Source organism: Condylura cristata, unplaced genomic scaffold (genome assembly GCF_000260355.1).
Source record: "Condylura cristata isolate star-nosed mole 26May11 unplaced genomic scaffold, ConCri1.0 scaffold00009, whole genome shotgun sequence".
In the NCBI taxonomy this organism is placed as follows: domain Eukaryota; kingdom Metazoa; phylum Chordata; class Mammalia; order Eulipotyphla; family Talpidae; genus Condylura; species Condylura cristata.
In genome coordinates this window covers 41,682,347-41,706,219 of record NW_004567110.1, presented here as the reverse complement: position 1 = coordinate 41,706,219, position 23,873 = coordinate 41,682,347, and the positions used below count along the sequence as shown (strand labels likewise).

The window sequence follows — 23,873 nt, the reverse complement described above, 5'->3', positions numbered from 1 at the left end:
GTTTGTGATTACGAAACCAATGTAGCAAGGAACCTCCGAATTCATATGACCAGTGAAAAGCACATGCATAATATGATGCTTTTGCAGCAGAACATGAAGCAGATCCAGCACAACCTGCACTTGGGCCTCGCCCCGGCAGAGGCAGAGCTGTATCAGTACTACCTGGCCCAGAACATAGGCCTGACCGGCATGAAGCTGGAAAACCCTGCTGACCCACAGCTGATGATCAACCCTTTCCAGCTGGATCCAGCAACAGCAGTGGCTTTGGCACCAGGACTTGGTTAGTATTTACTGCTTTTCTGCACTGTTGTTAGTTTCTAATCACATTTTGATTTGGCGTGGTGCACGCAGATAATGTGGTGAGTGCCAACAAATCCGGGAAGTTTACTAGCAGAGACTTTCTCAATACGCTGGGTAATCACACCATTGGTGCTTTGCTTCAAATGTAAATTAACTTCAGGGAGGAAGGAGTTAAGGGATCCAGGGCAGCAGAAGGGAAGTTAGCAAACTTTGTCTGCCTTTAGTAGTTTGTTTGACACTCATTTGCCATGCTGTCATACCTTACATGGCTTGTAGCTTCGATTTCAGCGATTATCCTTTAAAATACCAAAATTGAGCTTCAAAAGGGCATGCCAGTACTTTTAATTAAATATTAAAAAAATATTTTACAGCCTGTGACTGAAGAGAATTAACAGTAACAGGTTACCTTATCCCAGGTATTTAGCAGATTATAGGCATGCATACAGTATTAGCCAAATCTCATGGAGCTTTCAGACAAGTTGTGAAATAACAATTAGTGCGTCTGTAAGTTGATCTAGGCTCTTAAATTGCAAGCACGTGACTGTTTTGTTATGATATTGATCAACTTTCTTGCTCTGGAAAATACAAATTTCAGGATGACATCATGCCCAGTAGGAGTAATTAAAGCTATCTGATGAGGGAATTTAGAAGTTGAAAGGGATGATTGTAATTGATCCTGATTCAATCCTATTACAGCTTTTTATAGTTTAAGCTCTAGAGAAAGCGCATTCCTTGTCAAGACTTTATTTTACAGAATCCTTTGTGTGTGCTGTTTTCTAGTCTCTATTTTTTCCTTTTAATTTTTTTTCCTGTAGTAAATAATGAGCTGCCGCCTGAAATCCGGCTTGCCAGTGGTCAGCTAATGGGTGATGACCTGTCCCTCCTTACTGCAGGAGAGCTGTCACCTTATATCAGTGACCCAGCGCTGAAGCTATTCCAGTGTGCTGTTTGCAACAAATTCACCTCTGACAGCCTGGAGGCCCTAAGTGTGCATGTGAGCAGTGAGCGCTCTCTCCCTGAAGAGGAATGGAGGGCTGTAATTGGAGATATCTACCAGTGCAAGCTCTGTAACTACAATACTCAGCTCAAAGCCAACTTCCAGCTCCACTGCAAGACTGATAAACATATGCAGAAATATCAACTGGTCGCTCACATTAAAGAAGGCGGCAAAAGCAATGAGTGGCGGCTGAAGTGTATTGCCATTGGCAATCCTGTGCACCTAAAATGTAACGCCTGTGACTACTACACCAACAGTGTGGATAAATTACGCTTGCATACCACCAATCACAGGCATGAGGCAGCCCTGAAGCTCTACAAGGTAAGCAGTAGACATACATTTCAGCTGGCATAGAGCAGAGAAGGGAATTAACTGTGTCAGAGCTTGGAGCATAAGGATTGAAATGAAGGGGGTGGGGTTGTGAATGAAAGGGTAAGGTGCAATTTCTGTTTAACATTACTAAACCTTCATTGCAATATGTGGAATTGGAGAATTTATTGAAAAAGACTTGCCGTATGCACCTGCTACATCTATCTCAGTGGCCTTGATCGAGTGACTGATGCCTGGAAATAAAAAAACTTTTCCGAGTATTATCATATATAAAAGAATGCTTTTAAGCCACTTTTATGTATTGGTTATTAAACACACACACACACATTCACACATAACACCATTGTTGTTTAAGTGTTAATGATCACCAGGAGTAGACAAAAACAGTACTGCCTCCTGAATGCATCATCTTTTGTTTGTTTGACAAACAAGAACAATCCAAATGCAACATTTTTTCCCCCTCTGTTCTCAGTAGTGCCAAGTAAACAGTCTCCCTTAACATCAGTTGAAAGCCTTTAAAAGTAAACTTGGTTTGTATTTTGAATGACCTTCCCCAGTTAAAAATGTTTTTATCTCCACCCCGCATGAGTATGGCACAAAAATATTCATGAAATGGAAAATATATTTTAATCGTTACTGGAAAAACTGCAACCAGAATGAGTACATGCAAGTGATGAGCACTATTTATTAAGCAGCTTGACTTGACTTTTTCTAAACCCTAATTACTGGCTAATTTACTTTCTGAAGTTTGTTTACTGGATTGACTTGATTGTGTTGGTTCAGGAACAAATGTAACAGGTTCATTTCTATGATAAATAACTTGGTAACTTATTAAAAACTTCTTTTGTCTGGAGGATATTAAAATTCAGAAAATATTGCAAACCATTAGTCACTGTAACAAGCTCTAAATATGATTACAAAATCCATTTTGCAAGTGTTATCTATTGATTTATACTAGAAATCAGTGATAACTAAACTAGAAGGAGCCAACCAGTGATTATAATGCCTATGGCTTTCCTAATACTATTTCAAACTATAAACACAATAAGAACAGATCATGGTTCTCGCAGTCAGGTTCAGGAATTATTTATTTGGATTGGCTTACTCTATTTGTTGGGGTTGTTGAAGTTCAAATTCTGGATTGATGTACTGAACATAAAAACCTAAGGACGTGGTGTGAGAATTTGTAACACTTTTCCCATGATATTGGCATTCTGTGGATCAATACTGAAAGCATTAGATTTAGGTTGCAGAGTTTCAGGGGAGAACAGGTCCTAGTGAAAAATGGAAAGCTTCTAAGTTGATGGTGCTGAAATATTATATAAAGGATTAATTGTATTATAATTCATTAGCTGTAGAGCAACAGTTGATAACTCTTCAATAGTCAAGTTTTTTTTTTTTTTCCTGATACTTGACCTATTAAAACTTTTAGAATACTTAGGAGAAGATAAAAAACCAAACATTAGTTTGTATAAATAATAGATCTCAACCCTGGGAGCTATATAGAATATTCATGAACTGTATTTATATTCACGTAGCTCCTCTAACATTTCAAATTAACATGTTGTATATAGAAGATATAAATGTACAAATTCTTCTATTTTATTAATCTCATGTGAAAAGCTAAAAGAAGGTAGGATATCACTGCTCATTTTCTCAGGAAAGGTTATATAATCTGTGTGATGATTATTTAAACTTGTGTGCTTATTTATGTGTTCAGTTTATTCATTCACTCCATGACTGTGGATTGACCACCCACTACTATCTGCAGAATATTTGCTAGGTGCCAGAATTACTATTGAAGTTATATTTCAAGGAAATTTAAGATATTGTCTTTAATGTATAACAACCCATTGAGGCAAAAGCTTGTTAATAGAGGATTTTAAAGTGGAGAGCTTTTAGATCCCAGAAACAGAATACATGTATTCTACCATAAATATGTTATGCCATGTAAAAATTTACTTGTCCACACTCTTCTTTGTTTATCCCTTAAATACATGTATCCTTGTAGTAGGATGTCTAAAAATAATCCACAAGCACAAACATACTTTGAACAAATTTACTTCAACTTTAAAGAAGATTAAAAAGATAAAAATTTAATTTATTAAAACTTGGGTATTATGCAAACCCAACTGTATTATCTTGCATTATCTTTCAAAGAACATTTATTATTTCAAGTAGTAACTGGAAAACTACTTCAGCATACCAGTGTAGTTAGGATGACATTTCTAAGCTGATTTACACAAACTGTGTTAGTCAGATATAGAAGATTTTCAAGTACAGTAATGAGGACATTAGCAAGCTTCGTCGGCTTGTGTCTGCAAAATAAAATTGCTTTATAAGTAACATTAATTGCTTTTAAATGAGAACCTAACAAATTGGTCTGGAAAAAAATTGATGGTTTGTAATATGGCTAAAATATGAAACTTAGATTTAAAATAGTTTCTGAGTTAATGACTAGACGATAATCTCCTATATAAAATTCATTTTCATTAGGAGGTTAATTTATATCATTTTGCCTTGTGAATTATTCAGACTGTGAGGGAAAGTGACAATTCGCAGTTATAAGACAAACACCCGACTGTGAGAAAACAGCTTTTCTCTTTATTGACAACATATTGATTTATAACACTAACTGTGGTGATGTGTCAGTTTGATTTGAATAACCCAAATACTGCATTGTCAACCTGAAGCAGTATTACCTAAAAGAAGTGTGTGTCCTTACGCTAGTTTAAAGAGGTTAAAGGTTAAAGGTGAAAGGTTAGCTTGAAAGCATCATCTGCCTAGCCGCTTAACTTTAAACTGATCAATTTAATGAAAATCTGTTTTACAGATGTTGTTTTAATGTATTTGGCAGGATTTGGGCAGCTTTAACATTAGACGTATGCTAGTAAAAATTATTTCTTTATTTGACCAGAACAACACCTTTCCTTTTATGTTTAAGGTAGAAGGCTTGTGGGTTATGTTATTTTGGCAAAGAACCCAGAGCCAGAGTGTGTTGATGGTCTTTCCATATGGAGCAAAAAAAAAAAAAAGCACCTTTATGTCTTATGTCTATTGCTAGCCATAACTGCAAAAACAAACAAAGCTGTACTCACTTTTTGGCAGTATTATTTTCCTTAGAATTTTTAAGAAGGAAATTTGTTATTGTTAAGAAAAATCTTACTCTTTTCTTCAAGCGAAATTCTCTGAAGTGCTGAGCACTATTAAGTTTTGATTTTTCCTCCAGAAATTTTAATGATGAAGTAAAATTGGTCTAGGAAATTAAAACAATAAAATGAAACTGCAGATTGCCCTTAATCTTCTCTTTTAATGTATAAAGTGAGGTTAATAAATATTAAATGCATAGATAGCTTCAGTCAGCCTCATAAGGTAAACCGTGTGTGTGTGTAGTTTTTTTCAGCTGACCACTTCACTAGATTTGTTTATATACTTCTCATTTCACGCTTTTGTATCCTCTATAAATTTTTGTCAATTGATAGTCACATAATGCGATCTCAATAAATATTTGTTAGATGAATAATAGACTAATGGATAAACTGAGAAATGTTAAAGAAATCCTCATTTCCAACGTGCTTAAGAAAATGCATCAAAATTTGATTGACCTATCAAGTGATCCCCAAATTTTTCTAAAGAGCCCAGTGAAAGAATCTAATGAAAACCACTTAGTAGTACATGCTGAAACTGAGCAAGAACAAATAAGATTTGTAATTATATTTTAGATTTAGAGTTCAGCTTACCCTTGGCTCAGAATGATCAAGACTTTTCCGGTCAGCCCATTGGTCCACCACCTTCCTAAGCAGGCATGCAAATAGACTCGCTATACCTGCATTTCAGCTGCTATCAGAATTTTATATATATTTTTAAGTGAGGTGTTCACAGCTCTGGTGGTTCAAAGTCAAATGCATAATTATGCTAGCTTTTTTTTCTTCCTGCATCTGTTAGTAGTGAAGCAGAATAGTCTGTCTGAATTCCATAATGCTGTTTTCATATTTGGATTTCAAATTGGCTGAGAGCAGTGAATGAATCTCTTGTCTCCATGGTGAGCAAAGGAACACACGTGGGATTTAGTCCTAGGTAACTTTTTGTGTAACATTCCCCCAAGGAACATTTTTGGAGTTTTCTCATTATCCATGTTATGGATGAAAGAATCCGGGTTAAGAACTAAAATCAAGGTGTGGGGGAGGGTCACAGTAGAGAATACAAGGAGGCACATTAGGGAAAGTATGTGGCAAGGAAATAAAAATTGGAATAATTAGTTTTACCTACATTTTTGGCTTTTTTGCTACTAGGAAATAATAACCCAATCACTTTGGAATTAACAAAGAATCATAAGCATTTTCATTTCAATAAGCTTGAATCCAACTTTGCAGTTTAAAATCAAATATACCAGAGATGTACCATTTCAATTATTGAACTGTCATTGTCCTGGTGTGATGGTAAAAGAGGTCAGGAGATTGTATGGTGCACATTTGCATAAAAGTCATTGTGCAAAAGGAAATTGGAGTATGTGTATGTGTCTAAGAAGCCAAAACAGGTTTTTCTTAATCTTATTCTAGTCATTTGTTTAGATGAAGAAAGCTGTTTTCAGAGATAAACAAAAGTTATTCTTTTCTGTTGCTAAACATTAACCTGAATATGGAAATATTTGCACTTTTTTCTATTAGTTTCAGATTTATGTTCTTTTCAAGGTTGAAACGCAGTGTGAAATTTAATTCCAGTTGCAGATTTATTTTTAAAAACTAATCACAATTCAGATTATTCTGTTGTATTCTCATCTGAAAAGACAAGGCAGAGGTTTGAAAAGCATAGTTTCTGTAGAACAGTCTGTGCTTGCACAATACTTATAACTGATAAATACATTTATTAAATAAAGAGGAGCTCACTAGTTAATAGCAGCTAATAAATCATGGGTGTTCACAGATCACAGTGTAATTGGCCAGCCCTATCTACTACATCTACTACTGTTTTTAAGGTTGGCATTAGTTGAACCACACCATGTGTCATAACCTGACTACTTCAGCACAAATATGGGCTTTCTCACTGCATCCACGTGACAAGTAATATATGACACTATGAGATGAGAACCCTCTTTGTATTTCACTAGAAAAAAAAAGATCAAAATCTGCCTATCAAAATAAATATATAAATGCACACACACACACATATGTCAAACTTTAGAAGGGTGATTTTAGACCAAGTATTAGCAACTTATTATATCCATATCAAGATAGATTAAAATGATTTTTAGTAGGTCAAATTGTTAACAAACCCAGACAAAATTTAAATAAAGCGGTATATCATTACAATCCTCTTGTTTTATTTTCAGCATGTTTTCCCTTAACCAGGGCTACTGTTTTCCCTACACATCAGGAACATGTTCCAGTACTTCACTCTTCTGAAACCCTTACTATTTTATCCTACCCACCTAGATTTGCTTTTCATGGAAATACGCCATGTTGCAAGATTACCAATCTAATTCCCCAAAGAAAACTAGCATTCCTTTAATTAAGGGGAAAGAAACAGAGTAGTGTAGCCAAAGGTGTAAATGACTTTCAAGTCTTTCCCGGGATGCTTTTTTTGTTTGTTTGTTTTAAATAGAAATTGCTTAATCTAGATGAATTTTGATATGGGAGGGGTACAGTGGTTATGTCCAGGATAGGGGGTAGGTAAGGCAGTGTCCCTTCTGAAAACTTTCTTTACATAACATTCTGAGTTTTGGTTTTGTAGAACAGTCTGTGCTTGCATAATACTTATAACTGATAAATACATTTATTAAATAATACACACACACTCTCCCCCCCCACACTGATCCCCATCTCAGAAATGCACTATGCAATTAGCACTGATATTCACTTCTTTTCAGGATCATATCAACTCATATTTTGTGATTTATGTTATGGTTTTGTATAGCTTGTGCTTATTCTATCTGATGTGAAGTATAGGTATTGACTTACCCAAAAATTGTAAATCATTCATGTGTCCCTCCTGCATGAGGTCAGCTAGTTAATACAGACAAAGGTACAATCTCATAATTACTGTGCTCTCTCTTTGTGTTTCTTTTTCTTCAATTTAACTGTCTCTATCAATAGAGATTGGTTAAAATTGCTGAAATTTTCAACTGGGTGCTGGGATGCCAAGCAGTACTACAGCCAGAGTCATATGTTAACCAGGCCTCTTGCTGCTGAAAGGGTCTTGGCCCAGGATGGAGTGAGGAGGAGCTGGCATGTGCATAATGACCTCGGTTCTGCTTCCAGAACATCTGGCCTGCCTGAGTTCTACTGGAAATGCTTTACCAAGTTTGCTTTGAGTCTGAGCCTATGTTCAGGCTGAGTTCAATTAGACGTGGAGATTTGTTCATTATTCAGATAATTCAAGCCTTTAAAGTAATTTTTTTTTTCAAATTATCAGTGTATTTCAGGAAAGCTTACGATTATATGATTTATTCAAAAGAAGAACACAGCCTCCTATATAACACCCATTAGGAAATGTCTTCACAGATGCCGTAACCTAGGAGAAATGTGATGATTGGTATAAGGGCCAAGATTCTGTTTGCATAATATCCACATGGTATCTCAAGTTTGGCTTCTAAAAACATAAAATAAATAATAATAATGATAACAATATTAATAAATTTACTGAGTGCTTACTATGTACTGGGCTTTGATGCCTCTGTTTATGGATGTTGTGTCCCATTGAGGTGGTAGGATATAGCCAGGCCCTTCAAGGTGATGCCCTTTAATTCATTCTGTGCTTCCAATGTGACAGGGACACTAATAAAGTCATGGACTGAATCATATACTTAGCTATGAAAAGCTTCCATGTTTTTCAACAGTGGTTGGTTTAGGGAAATTGATGGGACTTCTGGAACTTCAGCAGATGTAGCACAATGTCACCTTATATCTTGACTTATTCTTATTGCCCTCTTGAATTGCAAGACTTTATTAATTAGTTTAGAACAAGGGTTATGGTGGGGATTAGAGAAGAGGATAGATCTTTTACTTGGAAACTGATTTGTCTTTATACATAAGGATGATGCAACTGATAAACTGTCTAGAAAATGAAGAAAAAATACTAAAGAATGAAAACTACGTTAAATTATAATTCTAGTCAACTGCTTTTTATAAATGTGGTGCCAATTTAGTTTAATTCTTGTAGAATCTTTGTAAGTTCAGTTTGCAACACAGTAAATGAGAGTTCTGCTTAAAGATATATGGTTATTATGACCAGTTCTGTTACCACAGGTAGTTAACAATGGTGTGACATTTTATTTCACTTGATTTTATTTTTTATTGTCTTTTAATATGTTTGTAGCCTTGAACATATTACTTCTATATGTTAAATAGACAAATATAAAATTAAAAGTGTACTAAGGCTATGTTCTCAATAATTTCTTCAGAGTTTCCTAAGACCTTTCTTTCATTATACATATTTGATAGCTTAGATATATATGATATTTGATTTCATATTCCTTGCAGTTTAAGGAATAAATATTATGTTTACACTACATTAAACAATTTTTAAGGAGTATGCAGAAGAAGGTTAGGGTTGAAGTATTATTTGTCTCCACATTCTGTTGATAAAATTAGTGGAATTCAGGGGCGAGGATGGAAAGAAATGAGTGACTGAATCGGTTAACTCTAGTTTGGGAAGAAAGTTTTCAAAGTTTTAAAATATTGATTTTTAGTCCATGATTATGTGCCCCATAGCAAAAAGATTCTCATTTTTAGAAAGAGCTGACAATTGACTGTCTATATGATTTATGTGATATTGGGAATAATCTTACTAAAACTATCTCTTCTTCTATTGCCATATAGTCTGTCAAACTATGCTGATGATAACTTGTCCATTTATCATCTTTTAAGATGGTGCTACTTTTTGAAGAGAGAACATATATTGACAACAATCATAAGTTAATCTTTTTGTGTGCATTATCTCATTTACTCTTCTTAGCAATTGTATGTTTTTATTCCAGTTTTGACATACAAGAAAACTGAGATTGAGGGCAAAATGCCTTGCTCAGATCCTCATAGATAGTGAGAACTTGTTTTGGAGTTTGTTCTGGTTCCTTCTCTAGCCACCTCTTGCCTATATTATGAAACTTCACTAATATGAAAACTTTTGTGCTTGCGGATAGGAAGAGAAGGGAGTCTGAAAGGAAAACAAAGTTGGGGAACTTCAGAGGTGAACTTAATTCTGTCTAGGACTTACTCATTTTGGAATCCACTCTTATTCCTTCAAATTGGTGCATTTTCTTAAAGGTCCGGCAAGTGCTGGTATTCATACTGGGCCACCAGAGTTTGCACACATGAATACAGTCAGCTGGAGTGATGGACTTAAACCTATTGGGTCATCTTCATCAGGGTGGAAGGAGACAACTGCTAGTTAAAATTATTACCTGTGGGCCTCTCTGGCGGCCAAGAGGTTAATTCTCAGTGCTGTCACCTCAGAGACCTGAGTTCAATCCCTGGCCAGGGAGCTAAAACACATGGCACAGCAGACCTATCCTTCCTTGCCTGCTGCTCCCCTCCGCAGTGAATTTCAGTAGATCTGCCTGATCTGTTCCCCACTCTGTCTTTGTTGAATCCTCTCACTCCATGCCTTTGGCATATACTCTAGTTCTTGTATGCATAAATAAATATATCTTTTAAAACCTACATAAAAGTGTAAAATTATTACCTAATATTTCCTATCACAACCAAATTTCACATTAAGGAAATTTCCTATTACTAATATTTTGGGCTATTTGGCATATTAAATAGAAAAACTTACAGAATATTTATCATGTCTAGTGCCTGAATGCTCAGTGATTGTGAGTTCAGCACCTTTGGAAGCTGCTTTAATTTGTTCAGGTCACCAGGATACTTCAGCAGTAATGTAGTAAATGGTATCCCACTGACCTCAGAGAGGGAATGTGCTTCTCTAATCATTTAACTTACTACACAGAAACAGTCAAAGAACACTACATTTTCTGCTTAAAACAACTCTCTTCTTCCTTCTTGGCATCCTTATACCTACTGGAAGGAGTACTATTCAACTGCTACTGACTAGAATCATATGGTTTCTAATTATTATTTATTATTCTTTTTTTAAAGATTTATTTATTTATGCATATAGAACTAGGTCCAGGTCAGAAGTGCGGGAGCGGTGAGAGGATTCAGAGACAGAGCAGAGAGCAGAATAGGCAGACTGACAAGTACACTGCTGAGGGGAGCAGTGGGTGAGACAGGAGAGGTTTGCTGCACCATGTGGGTCAGCTCCCTGGCCAAGCCTGGAACTGCAGTTAGCAGCTGTGGCTAGCTTTCTAGTGCTGTGCTTTAGACAGTTGTGCCACCAGGGAGGGCCCTCTAATTCTTGCTATCTTTTACTTTTATCTTTCATTTTTTCTTCTGATCCATTTTGGTTCTAAGTTTCCAGAAAATTTCTTTCTACCATATGTTTCTAATGTATGCTTTTCCTTTAGCTCATCCTCAAAATTTTGCTAATAAGTTCAATATAAAGCTTGAATTCCTGTTGAAACTATTTACATTGACTTAATTTGGAGATGCTAGGGTAGTTTTGCCTCCCTGACTCTGGCTACCCTATTTTGCCAGTCTGAAAATGCTGCTGTTAGACACATTCAGAAACAAAATGTGTTTTTATTGGAAAGAAAAATTTGTCTTAGTTTTTAAATGACAAAATCTCCCCTATCTATAAATGGTGTGTGTAAAGCATGGAAGGCTATATTGATAATTATAATGTGCAGCATCTTTCAAAGACTTTTAACATTTTTATTTATTTGGCAGTCCTGAGAATAACACTAGCTTTTGTCCCTAGGCCCTGAAATCATTCATTGTGCAATTGTGGGAAATCAGGTAGCAAGTCTAGTTGCCATCACCTCTGAAAGAGAGTCAGCTTACAAGGCAACTGTTTTAAACTCTATATATATTCATCACTCACCACCAAGTAACTGAGGAGGTGACATCAGACTTGGGAAAGAGAAGAATGATTCCTAATTTTACACCAAATAAATATTGTTGAATTTGAAAAAAAAAAAAAAAAACGAGCATGCTGATATACAAATTATGCAAACACCAGAGTATGCCTTTCTGAATTTATTTGTTGAATTTATATTATAAAATCCTTGACAAGGGGAGAAAACTCTCCCTGTGATATTATCACTATTTTTAAAGCAGAAGTCCTTCAATGTTTTTAAAGAATAATTTAGCTAAAAGCTTTGTTTGATTATAATTTTATTAGTAAATTAAGTAACTAAAAAACACATTTGGATGGAACAATTGTTCCATGTTTTTCCATTAGTCTTCTCTGAGTAGATACTCCCTAGTCTCAACCAAATTCCTTAAAAATAGATCCAAGGACAATCATAACTTTTTCCAGAGAAATACAGCTTTTGGCTCTTTAAAGTTTTAAATATTAGAAAAATTAAGATGGTCTTTATTAGGAGTTATTTCGTTTTAAAGTAGTCATTTTTAATATGGAAGTTGAATTATTTTTGTCATAAATTAAAAAATGTCTTTCTAATTGTTTAATTTTGTCAATGTTTATTTAGATGTATGTTTCAAATTGGCTATCAGGTATATTTGCTAATAAGCAGCATGTACTAGGTTATTGTCATTTATTTCCTTCCTTACGGTAAACCCTTGATAATACTGGCTTGATAATTTATATATTTATTTTTACTTATTTATTTATACAAGAATTGGGGTGTAGTCCTGAGGTATGGGGAGGTGAGAGGATTCATTAGAAAATGAGTATGTACCAGATCAGGCAGATCTGCTGAAATACACTGCTGAGGGGAGAAACAGGTGATACAGGAGAGGTCTGCTGTGTCATGTGCATTAGCTCCCTGGCCAAGGATCGAACTTATAATGCAATGGTTGTGAATAGCTTGATAGCACTGAGATTTTAATCCATGAGCCAATTTATTGGAAAATCATAGGTAAAAAAGGATTTTGCTATTGGTATATATATATATTTTTTGTATATGTTAACATTAGCTAAAATGTGAACAATTTACTTAAATGGGTGTAGAAGAACATGGATATATCCAGGTTGCATGTGTTTACTGACTAAAAAGGCAAAATGCAGGCATTATAATTAAGTTTTTAGTACCTACACAGGGAGACATACTTAGACTGATATTGCCAAACCCTGGAACATGTGTGGATGAGTTTGTGTATGTGTGTATCAAAGAGAAGTGAGAATACAGCATATCAACACTTATTAAAGAAATCAATGAAGATTATAAGTTAATGATTAATGTCTACTTATTTTGTTTTAAAGTAGATCACAAAAGTCTCTTCCTGCACATTTAAAGTGTTCTCGCTCCCTAGAGATAATAAACCTTTGATGATGTTGTGCAACACTCAACAACAAGTACTGAAATCAGTTCTATATGTACACATGACTAATCAAAGGTTCAGAGAACAGGATATTATTTGGTAAAAATGATAGGTTCTCCAAAAAGTGAATGGTCTTACTATCTGTGGGAGCACATTAAGCCTTTTTTCCCTTATAAAAGGCAGGTCCAGGACCCAGTATTGGCATGTTTCATTCACAAAGACTTGAGCACCAAGTCCTTTCAACGGTGTTTTTGAAAGCAAAGATTTCCTTAAAGTAATGTCTACCTAATTAATATTCTATTTTTTTTTAAATTTGTCTTAAAGTCACAACCAATACCATAATACCCTTAGAGGTATCCTTGAAATTCAGGAAGTTACATAACTAGGATAAATAATATTCTTAAATTGATAAAATGTTAGATATTCATAGTGGGATATCAGGTAGCTAAGAAATTATACATAAGAAAGTGTTCTAAGGAAACAATTCAAGAAATCAGTAGGGGGCCCTCCCTGATGGCCAAAGGAGTTAGGACTAAGCACTACAAGCTGGCCACAGCCACTTCAGTGTGAGTTTAATCCCCCCACCCTGGAGGTGACCCCACATGGTACAGCAGACCTCTCATGACCCACCCGCTGCTCCCCTCAGCAGTGTACTTCATCAGTGGGCCTGTTCTGCTCCCCATTATGTCTCTGGTGAATCCTCTCATAGCCCCTGCACCTCTGGCCTGTACCCCAGCTCTGTATGAATAAATAAATAAATCTTAAAAAAAATTAAAAACAAAAAGAAATCAGTAGGAAAGAACTAAAGTTATATGCTACAGTATCGACCATATGGACAGCATGATGTATTTTGGGCCCATTATCTCTGCTTTCCTGCTGCTGCTTCTTTATTTGCAACAAATTAATTGAGATATAATTCCTATTCCATGTAATTTCCCCATTTGATGTATATAAATACTTCTTAAATATTCACAGAATCATGTGCCCATCACCACAATAGATTCTACAGCATTTTCAACAATCCAAAAATCAACTCTTCTCTCCACCACCCCCATCTTACCCCTCCCTCTTTCAGCCCTAGGAAATCACTAATTGTTTTCTGTCTACATAGATTTACCTATTCTAAAGACATTATATAAATAGAATCATTCTACATGTGATCTTTTCTGTATGGTTTTTACACTTACCTCAGCACATTGTTTTTAAGATTCATCCATATTGTCATTTGTATCAGTAGTTCATCCTTTTATAACTAATGTCCATTGTGTATGTAAACAACATTTTATTTATCTCCTCATCAGTTGATAAATGTTTGAGTTCTGTCTGCTTTTTAACTACTGTGAGTAAAGATGTTACAATCATGTGTGGCTACGTTTCTTTGTGGACATGTACTTTAATTTCTTTTGAGTACATACCTAAAAGTGGAATTCCCAGATAGGTAATTACTAGTATTCTCTCATTTTGCCAGCCAGTTTTTATTTTGGCCTGACTGATTCTGTATCTCTTTTCTTTCAAAGAATATTATAATTTTTATCACTTTTGCCGTGTTCTTTACTCAGCTTCTGCTTCACTCTGAACAATGAGTTCAGTAAGAAAATTAATGCTAACATTTATCTAGCACTTACTAGGTGACAGGTAATTTTCTAAGTCCTTTAAATGTATTAACTCATTTAATTCTAATAGCAACATTATTAAGTAGGTGGTATTGTGGTGTCCATATTGAAGATGAAGAAACTGAGGCAATGAAAGTTTAGTATACTAAGTCACATAGCTAGTGACAGTGACAACTGAGTCAGGATTTAAACTGACTAGTTCTAGCACCCACAGACTCAAAAGGACACATGATCACAGAGAAAGTGCTATATTGAGCAGGGATAATGGGGAAGGAAAGCCTTATTTATGATAGATGGGATGTAAATAAGATTGTAATTGTAATATCTGGTATGTGAAAGGACATGTGTCCCCCGCGTGGGGGAGGGGCGGAGAAGTAATGGTAAGAAAGACAGAGATCTAGAGACTTCTAGGGAGTAAGAGATGAAAATTTAGAAAAATCCCTGATAACATAATTAGGTTTTAGTTTCTTTCTTTGGTCAGAATCTTATCCATTTATTTAGTTCATACTATGTTCTTTGAAAAATATCTGTGAACTGAATTCTCTAAAACTGGGGAATAAAAAACTTGTATGTTTCCTGGTAAATCTATTAGGACAAATTTTGTTAGATTAGTATTCTAATACTATGCAAATGTTTGTCTGTCCTCATTTGTTAACTGGACCCTAGTGGTAAATAAAAGAGGTATAAAGTTTGTATGATGCTTTTTGTACACCCATGAAGCTCTTCAGCTTTTAGAAGAAAATACTCAATACTTGAATATGCAATGTACAATTCCCTTAGGGATTGCCCCTAATATTTAGAGTTCCTAACTATAAGACAAAATAAAAATAAAAGTATAAAAATAAATACATGATTCTAATTTCTGATTATTATTAATTTATAGATATGTCAAGCATCATTCTATTTTATTCAAACAATTGCTGGTATTCTTTAGAGGTTTTAATTTCCAGAGGCTTATAGAACTTCATAGTTTATTGACAAGGGTAAGGTGAGGTCAGGAGTTAGGTGGGCAGTGTTCCTACTGTTAGAACATAACCTTGCTTAATTTCTTCTTTCTGTCTTATGATGAAAAAGTAAGGGGAATTTATTCAAGAAAACATGATAAGCTCCTATATTACCTCATGCTAAAAAGATTTCTGGAGCCACTTTCTTGAGTCTGAAACATGGTGAAACTGAAGTATTATCTGTCTACTTCAGCATATCTGTGAACAAGGATGCACTGAATCAGTACCGACAAGGTGGGTATCACTTTTTGATACCCTCTTATTATTTATATATTGGGGTAGCATGATGGGAGGGTGTAGAGTGATGTCTTACAAAAACAGTGTAAGGTATGCATATTTATCACTCTGGAACTCAGGGAAAATTTAAATGTTAGGCATTTTCTGTCTTAATGTGTCTAGTTGACTTTCTGACTCTATGAAGAGTGCTGTTTCCAAGCCAGTAGTTCTGTGCCAGTAGTTAGTTAATATATTAGTAAAAAAACACTCTACAGAGATTCCCTCCCTGGTGACGCAGTAGGTTGGGACGCAGCACTGCAAACTAGCCACAGCCACCTCAGTGCAAGTTCGATCCCCACCCTGGAAGTGATCCACATGGCACAGCAGACCTCTCCTGACCCACCCACTGCCACCCCAACCCCCGCCAGCAGTGTACCTCATCAATCTGTCTGCTCTGCTGCCCACTCTGTCTCTGGTGAATCCTCTCACTGCCCCTGCATCTCTGGCTTGTGCCCAATTCTGTATTCATGAATGAATAAATCTTTAAAAAAAAAAAAAAAGGAAAAAAAAAACACTCTTCTTAGTTTTGTAGATCTTGATTAATGAACAAAAATAGCTTTGCAAAAAGTATCTGAAATGAAAATTTCCTTATACGTGGAAAATATTACTATTGACATATTACTCGTGTCTTGTCAGCACATGTACTCAATTGGCATTGCTTTATGTATTTGGAGATAATGTCTGCTTTTCTTGTTATTGGTAAGACACTTTCCATTATAATTTCTATAAGTGTACTCGATTACATTCTTATTTCTAGGACTTGTCATTCCTGCAAAATGTTCTTTATCTCTCCAGTTGGCCTTCAGTAGCAATTTGCTTTGAAGAGGCAGGTAGCTATACTCATCAACTTGAAAATGGGTAAATATAACTCATAGAAAAGAGCTATTTGTATGTTCTTTCATGTGCTTTCATTTCAATATCTGTTCTTTCTTAGAAGTTTGCCCACAGAAAAGAAACTGTGTTTCACTTTTAAATACCAGTTTTCAAGTCTGCCAAGTGTGAATTTGTAAATGAGTGGTGGTAAGTGGGCTCACCACTGAAAAATGAATGTTTAAAGCTTCTGTATCTGGCATTAATCTTTCTTTTGCCTTTAGACTGATACCACAATTTTTTCATCTATAAAATGGGTTCTGAGTCACCATTATGACTAGAAAATGAGCATTAACTTAATGGTCTTTGCTATCTAGTCTAAACATAATCACTTCTGCAGTTCTCAGAGTTGAATTTATGCTGTGCCTTATCTTAAATTGCTAATGTAGTTAAACACATATCAAGTTGCTGGTTTTCCATTGTTTTTGTTTAATTCTTAAATATATGTTTATAAATTTTTCTGGTAAACAGGAAGCAGTGTACTAATCATATATAAAATTAACAGAAACACATCTCTTAACCTCCAGTGTTCTGTTTACTTATTTGACTAATCATTTCATTATTCATTTATTGAAAGCTCATTCTGGCAGGTTCTGTGCTGGGGAATAAGGATACGACATCAAATAAAACAGACACAGGGCCTTGCTCTGGTGGAGCTTACAGTTGGTGAAGTTAACAAGCATTAAACACATAATCACATATTAGGCAATGAAATTGTAATTTACTATTGCAGCAAGTATTATAAGTAGTGTTTCTTAATTTGAAACATACAATTGTGGCATTAGTACCCAGGTAATTTTTCAAATCAAACTCTCCTTCTAATCTGGAGAGAAAAATGGAGAATTTGCATGAGAACTTAAATTGAGGTATTTAAAAAAGTAGCTGGGGGCTGAACTGAATTGACTTCATTAGATATTAACTGTCAGGTAGAAAAAGACACTTACCTTTGAGATTTTTATCAGTGTGCAAGCAGTTTCAGAATCTGAAACATTTATGTAAAAAGACATTGTAGAAATGATTGCATATCCAGTAGATTGATTTGTGCAGAGTATAATGGGGAAGGTTGGATGAGCTGAAGCTGAACATTGTATTTCTTGTTGGAAGTTTAAAAACATACTGGCTGCCATCTCTGGAGTTGGTGGAGCCTGTTCCTAAAATCTCTGTATTTAAATAAATGATCATGATAATCAGCCAGATTTGAGAACCACTAAAAGATTTGAAGGTTATTGGTGCGCTAAGACTCTGTCTGAAGAGAGGCAAATGTGTTGTGTTGTACTAAGCTCAATTCCAAAAGCATCTGTTCCTCTCAGGACAGAAGAAACCCATGCCTTCTACTTTATTCTCTGAACCTGCTCCTTTACTGACTAGGTTTTTTCTAGCACCTGCCGATGCCATGTTTTCTGACCAAGGAAGTCTGTCTTGCTTATTGTTTGCCTCTAAAAGCAAGAATCTGACTTGTTTGGATGTACAAAATAAGAAAGAAAAAAAAATCCATTTCAATAGGAAAAAATGGCAAACATTTATACAGGAAGATCTTTCTGAATAAAACAGATACTGTTTTGTTGAAGGCCTGTCACTTTACTGAGGTGTCAGGCCAAGCAACCACTTTCTGAAGTCAGTTAAAAACAACAACAACAACAACAACAACTAAGGTCCCTGGATTAAATTTTGTAGAAATATCTATTTTGGTAAATTTTTTGAATCATTCTTTGTCTCATCCTGGTTGTAGAAATCTACTTTCTTTGTACACGAAGATATCCCTAGGCAGCAGGTATATAGTCTATTTCTGAACAGGAATCTTATAGGTCTCAGGAGAGCCAACTTCCACAGGCTTGCTGGGTTCTATGCTCATTTGTAGCTCACTGTAATGATTCTGCAATTTTTCATTTTGTTCCTATAAGCAGGGCAGATTCTGAAGGTTGTTTTTTCCTTTTTTCTTTTTTTGGGGGAGGGAGAGTTTTACTTCATAACAGCATATATTTTCTCTGTCTACGTGTGAATATAATTGTGTGTGTGTGTGTGTGTGTAGATGAGCTTGGATATAGATGTGTGTGTATATCTCTTTATCTTCTTTATAAAAAAAATTGTGATATATGGTCTATCATTTTACAGTTTCCTTTTAATGATATCCTGAACTTTTCTACTCTCCCAAATATAGCATCTGCTATAGATTCATCGGCTGTTACAAAGGCAACCAGTGCTTTAAAAAAGCAAATAAATATGGTGTCTGATTTCATGAATTATATGGAATCTATATTGTTGTTATGTATTACTCTGAAAAAGTTGTTATTAGACAGCTTGCATGTGCAAACCTAGAACTTTATTTCATAAAGAAATACCCTTTTAATAGATCAACTTGAAATAATCAGTCAGATTCATACTGACCTCAAATGCTATGTTTTTAAATACGGACCTACTGAGTGCACAATTATACCTGTATCCCACTGATAAGACAGCCAGTGTTCTACAAAATATCCAAAGAAAACAGTCTCCTTCCATACAGACTGAAAGGTGGTTGGTTAAGAGACATCAATTATGTTAAGATTTTAATAATATTTGGCTTGATTAGTGACTTGAGCTCAACAATACATATAAATCAGTGCCTGCCTGGAGTAAACCCTGAGTTTTTGGTTATTTAAAGATAATGTTCAGTGAGAACAATATTTGAGAATTATGCTTAGAGAAAGATAGAAGTCAGTATTGTATGTTTATGCACCTCAATGCATTCTGTGCTTTTCTGATAGACCTATCATCCCCCTCTGTCAAGATAAATGCAAGGATATTTCATAATCATTGTCTATCAATACCAGCAGTCACAAATTAAAGACTTAATGAATCTGTATTACTTGTGGAATCAACAATATAAAATACCATAAGACTGAAGGAGTGTGGTAGTTTACAGTAATACAATTCTATATACCAGGTAAAGTCTCCATACTAGAGACTTAGAGTATACCTTAGAGCATTAGAGAGCTCAGATGATTAGTTCAATATAGAAAAAATATATATCATTAAAAAATATCTTAGGTAAAGTACATTGTCAAAAAATTGTTTTTTGAAAATATTTGGTGAAATGTGCTTTAACAGAAAACAAAAAGTAAAGTGACATTAATTATTTTAAAGCAAAAAGATTTTACTTCTTTTTTCAAATCCTGCATTCTAGAATTTTTCCAGGATTTGAAGAAATGCATTTTCTACATTTAAGGGTTGGTATTTAAATAAGAAGTTAATGATGATTTTTCAAAATATAATTTTACAGGAAAGCTTGATACTCCTGTGACAGAGATTTTAGACAAATCATCAGTTTTTATCCCCTTATGAAGGATACAAGACTCTCATTTTAAGAAACCTCTTAGCTGGAATTCGGAAATGAAAGTGTAAATTCTGGAATATTAGATTAAAGTTCCTCTAATTTTTGTAATGGTTGAAAGGATAGCACATTTTGTATTTACCTAGACATTTAAATGATTTTTCATATTTTCCCATTTTAGCCTAGATTATGGATATATTCTGAGTGAAAGTTAAAGGGAATAACAATTACAGAGAATGAGAACCCATGGTTAAAATTATATGCACACTGAACTACAATAGGGTAGTAAAAGTATTTCATCCCATTTGTAAAATATCTTCCATGGCTATGAAAGGGCAATATTTTTCCAATTATATCTGCTTTAGTCTGCAAATGGATTACCTTATAAGAACCCTTATAAAACACAGTCCAAAAATAATTGAAAGTGTAAGGACAGATAATCCGGGCATATGAAAGCCCTGAGCAAACTTCTCCTAGCATTCACAGAATGAAAAGTTTGTGTTAACCCTTGCTGAGGTCCCCAAGAATATTTTAACACGCGGCATCATGATGCCTCTTAACAGGGAGGGCTTTCTGCTTAATGAGATCCTAGCTCAATTCTCCAGTGTCTGGGAGATTACATGTTGACTGTCCTTAATATTAATAACCCGACTTGATCTTAATGCCTATCCAAGGTCAGGTGGACTAGCTAGGTCAGCCTGTGTGTCTGTGTACTGGAAGTGTGACATCTACTCAGAGTGACAAGTAGAGGATGGGGCTGGGAAGCCCAGGGTGTTAACCAAAAGGAGTCTCTTCCTGCTGGGAACAAAGAGCTCCAGGGGCTGTGGCTGCTTTCCCAACCCCCACTCTCAATATTTTCACAAAAGATGGTGCACTGCTGAAAGAATGCCTTGCAGAGGAAGTAAATGATTTAAACCGTCTCGACAAAAATAGTGATCGTATGTGGGCATTTTTGTCCAGAATTTTTAGTCAGGTTGAACAGTATTTTATATGATTGATTTTGCTTTTCCTTTCTTAAGTAAATGACTCAACTATGCTAAAGTGTGTCATTCCTCTTGAAATACCCCTGACTTTGCCAATAAATAGTACAGAAACTCTGGACTATGGAGCAAGACATATTTTAGAAACCAGATAAACAACTTTTGAAGTCCTAGAATTTATAGCATTCTACTGTAAGACATATCAAATAGACTCATTTTTCAAAAATTTGCCTTTTTTAAAAAAAATTGTCTTTTACTGTGTAAAAATTCCTAAGAAGCTATGTGGTTCCTAATTGATTTTCTACGTCAGTTGTTCATTGAATAGATAAGTAGTGCCTGTGATATTTGATTACAGAGCAAGGCACCCATTTAACCTTCTGTTCTTTCCTGGCCAGGATTTCAAATACAATAGAACGTCCCTCCCTGAGGCTCAGCAGGATTAGACAGCTAGCAGTAATCCCTGATACGCTGAAATAGACCTGATAGAACTTCACCTCACTTGTTTAGGATTATGCTCATGAATTCAATTCACCCAGCAGCATTAACCCTTTAGGGACTTGGACTGCCCTTGCTATATCAGTAAAAGCAGTAACTAAGCACAAGTCTATTAATAAAATCTAAGCATTTATGCTTTAGAGCTTGGCCAAAGAATGATAATAATTTTAAAGTCAGAACAAACATTTTCTGTTAATTGCATTTCCAAAATGTTTGTCTTAAATCCATGTCTTGTGACTTTATCTTCTTAAATATAATTGTGTTCAAGAAACTTTGTGAAAAGTTCTGGCTTATGGAATAGCTTTCCCACTATGGTCATGGTTAAATCATATTGTGGAGGTGAAGGATAAATCACTTCATATAAAGTAGGCACTTGATATTCTAGGTTAACTGGAACCAAGGCAAGTATGAAAATCCCCAAACCTCATTTTAGCCAGTGGTTTCCAATCTCTTCCTTTTCCTTTCATTAGAGCAAATTCCATGGGTTTGAGTTTAATTTTCTCTCTTTCCCCTCTGGGGGATATGAAAATGAGCTAAGAAATGGCCACGAGGCAGGAAATCAGTGGGTAAAAAAGAACTAGTAAAAGGTATAGTTAATCCACAAATTGGAAAGTCAGCCCCATGTTAATCAAGAGATGAAAGGAAGAGCATACACTCTTTCAATGTAGGTGGCAGTACTGGCCTTTATTATGTTTTTTAAATAATTTACATTGAAATCTGTTCCTGACACTATTAGACCATCAAAATGAGGCCCTTGCTAAGTCACAGGTTGGAAATGGGTTATTAGTGACAACTAACACAGATTAGGGGGAGAACCCCCAATCATTATGGAGATGATTACCCTGAATCATCCAGGTCTTTTCTGTGTGTTGACTCTTTAAATATTCATATTCACAACTAGTTCTATTAATTATTAAAATAAGTGATTCTGCTTTTGATTATCAGAGTTCCCACCATCTTTTGGACACCAGAGTCTATAGGTTTTTGGAAAATGTAAGTTTTATTAATAGACTTCACCTCTAAATAATGTTATGATAATGAGTATGGCCTTGCCTATGGTAATATTTCAAGATCAGAGATAATTTAATGCTGAAGTATTGGTAGATTCAGCTCCTTTCCTGAATTGTGTTTGGTACAGGTTGAGGGGTTTTATTAAGAGAAAACATTTGTTTTTAATAAATTTTATTAGTAGAACAAATGCAGTCACAATAAATAGATAACTAATGAAGGATATTTGAAAGTACTTTCTGTCCTTTGCTATATCCTTTACCCTATAGAGTCACTGCATTTACGATGGTTGTCAACACTAGGATTCCAAGAAGGGAAATTTGGTATGGATCTTGTGATTTGAAACTTGGGTTTTTGTAAGAATTTAAGTAAATTTAGATAGGAAATTGATGAAGTTAAGGCTGAAACAATTCTCCTTCTCTAATAATATTTTGTTTTTATTTGGAAGGGAGAAAGGTGATGCTGTGAAGTAGAAAGTTGTGATTTGAATTGGTTCTGCCAAAGTTTTAATCAACAGGCCTTCATTTTACTTTTTTTTTGGTGTGTGCAAAATATCTAATTTTCATGGTTTTAGAGAGCAAAGATGATTTCTGTTGTTCAATTTAGGTGACATATTATTCCAATTAATTGGGAAAGTGCTCCCCTGGGGACAGATGACTTGAAGATAGGCCTCAGGCTCAGTCTCTTACAGTGGTCCTGAAATTGCCCTTTTCTCCTGACATGCTTTTACATATGCTGTTGCTGAAATTCCAGTTCTTTGTTGTATGTTATAAAATTCTATTGCATCAGCATGAACAAAACAGAAATATTATAGATGTGAACCTTTCACCCCAAAAGACATATAACAGATTGAAAAGCTCCAGACCAGGGTAACAAGAATGCTTGCAGCCAGCATGGATGGGTTTACAGATGACTAAAAGCTGGTATTAATAAATCTCAAAAGGAGAAGAATAGGAGCAGAATTTACTGAAGTCTGTGAAATAATAAAGGGACGTGAAGCTAGGCCATGTGCATCTTTGTATGTGTGTCAGAAAGAACTAGAGATTGTCTGTGTAACTGAAAGAAAACAAATTTCAAAGTGACAAAGGAGAACTTGGTGTTTGTTTGATTGTTTTTCTATTTGTTAATAAAAAGTAATTTACCTCTGGAATAATTGAGTTAGAAGATTCTGGAAAAACTAATTCATCTTGGAATTGTAAGGACAAAAGAGACCTTGAGGAGTCTCCTCCCTGGCAGACAGGCAATATTAAAACCATCCCCCAAAGAAGTCCATCTGTATTATTTTTAAACTGGTTTAGCTGTGGCCAACAGAATGTTTTGTGACCACATGAACAAAGAGATAATGCCA

At 35.1% G+C, this 23,873-nt stretch overlaps 1 protein-coding gene across 1 annotated transcript in view; it reads left to right on the top strand.

Moving 5' to 3' along the window:
* Nucleotides 1-23,873, top strand: part of ZFHX4 (zinc finger homeobox 4) — a 177,394-nt gene that overhangs the window by 24,801 nt on the left and 128,720 nt on the right. Inside the window, exons 2-3 of the mRNA XM_004679786.1 lie at nt 1-280; nt 1,116-1,618. The exon at nt 1-280 is cut by the window's left edge and continues 2,356 nt beyond it. Coding sequence (XP_004679843.1) covers nt 1-280; nt 1,116-1,618 — 783 coding nt within the window. The remainder of the gene's footprint in view (nt 281-1,115; nt 1,619-23,873) is intronic.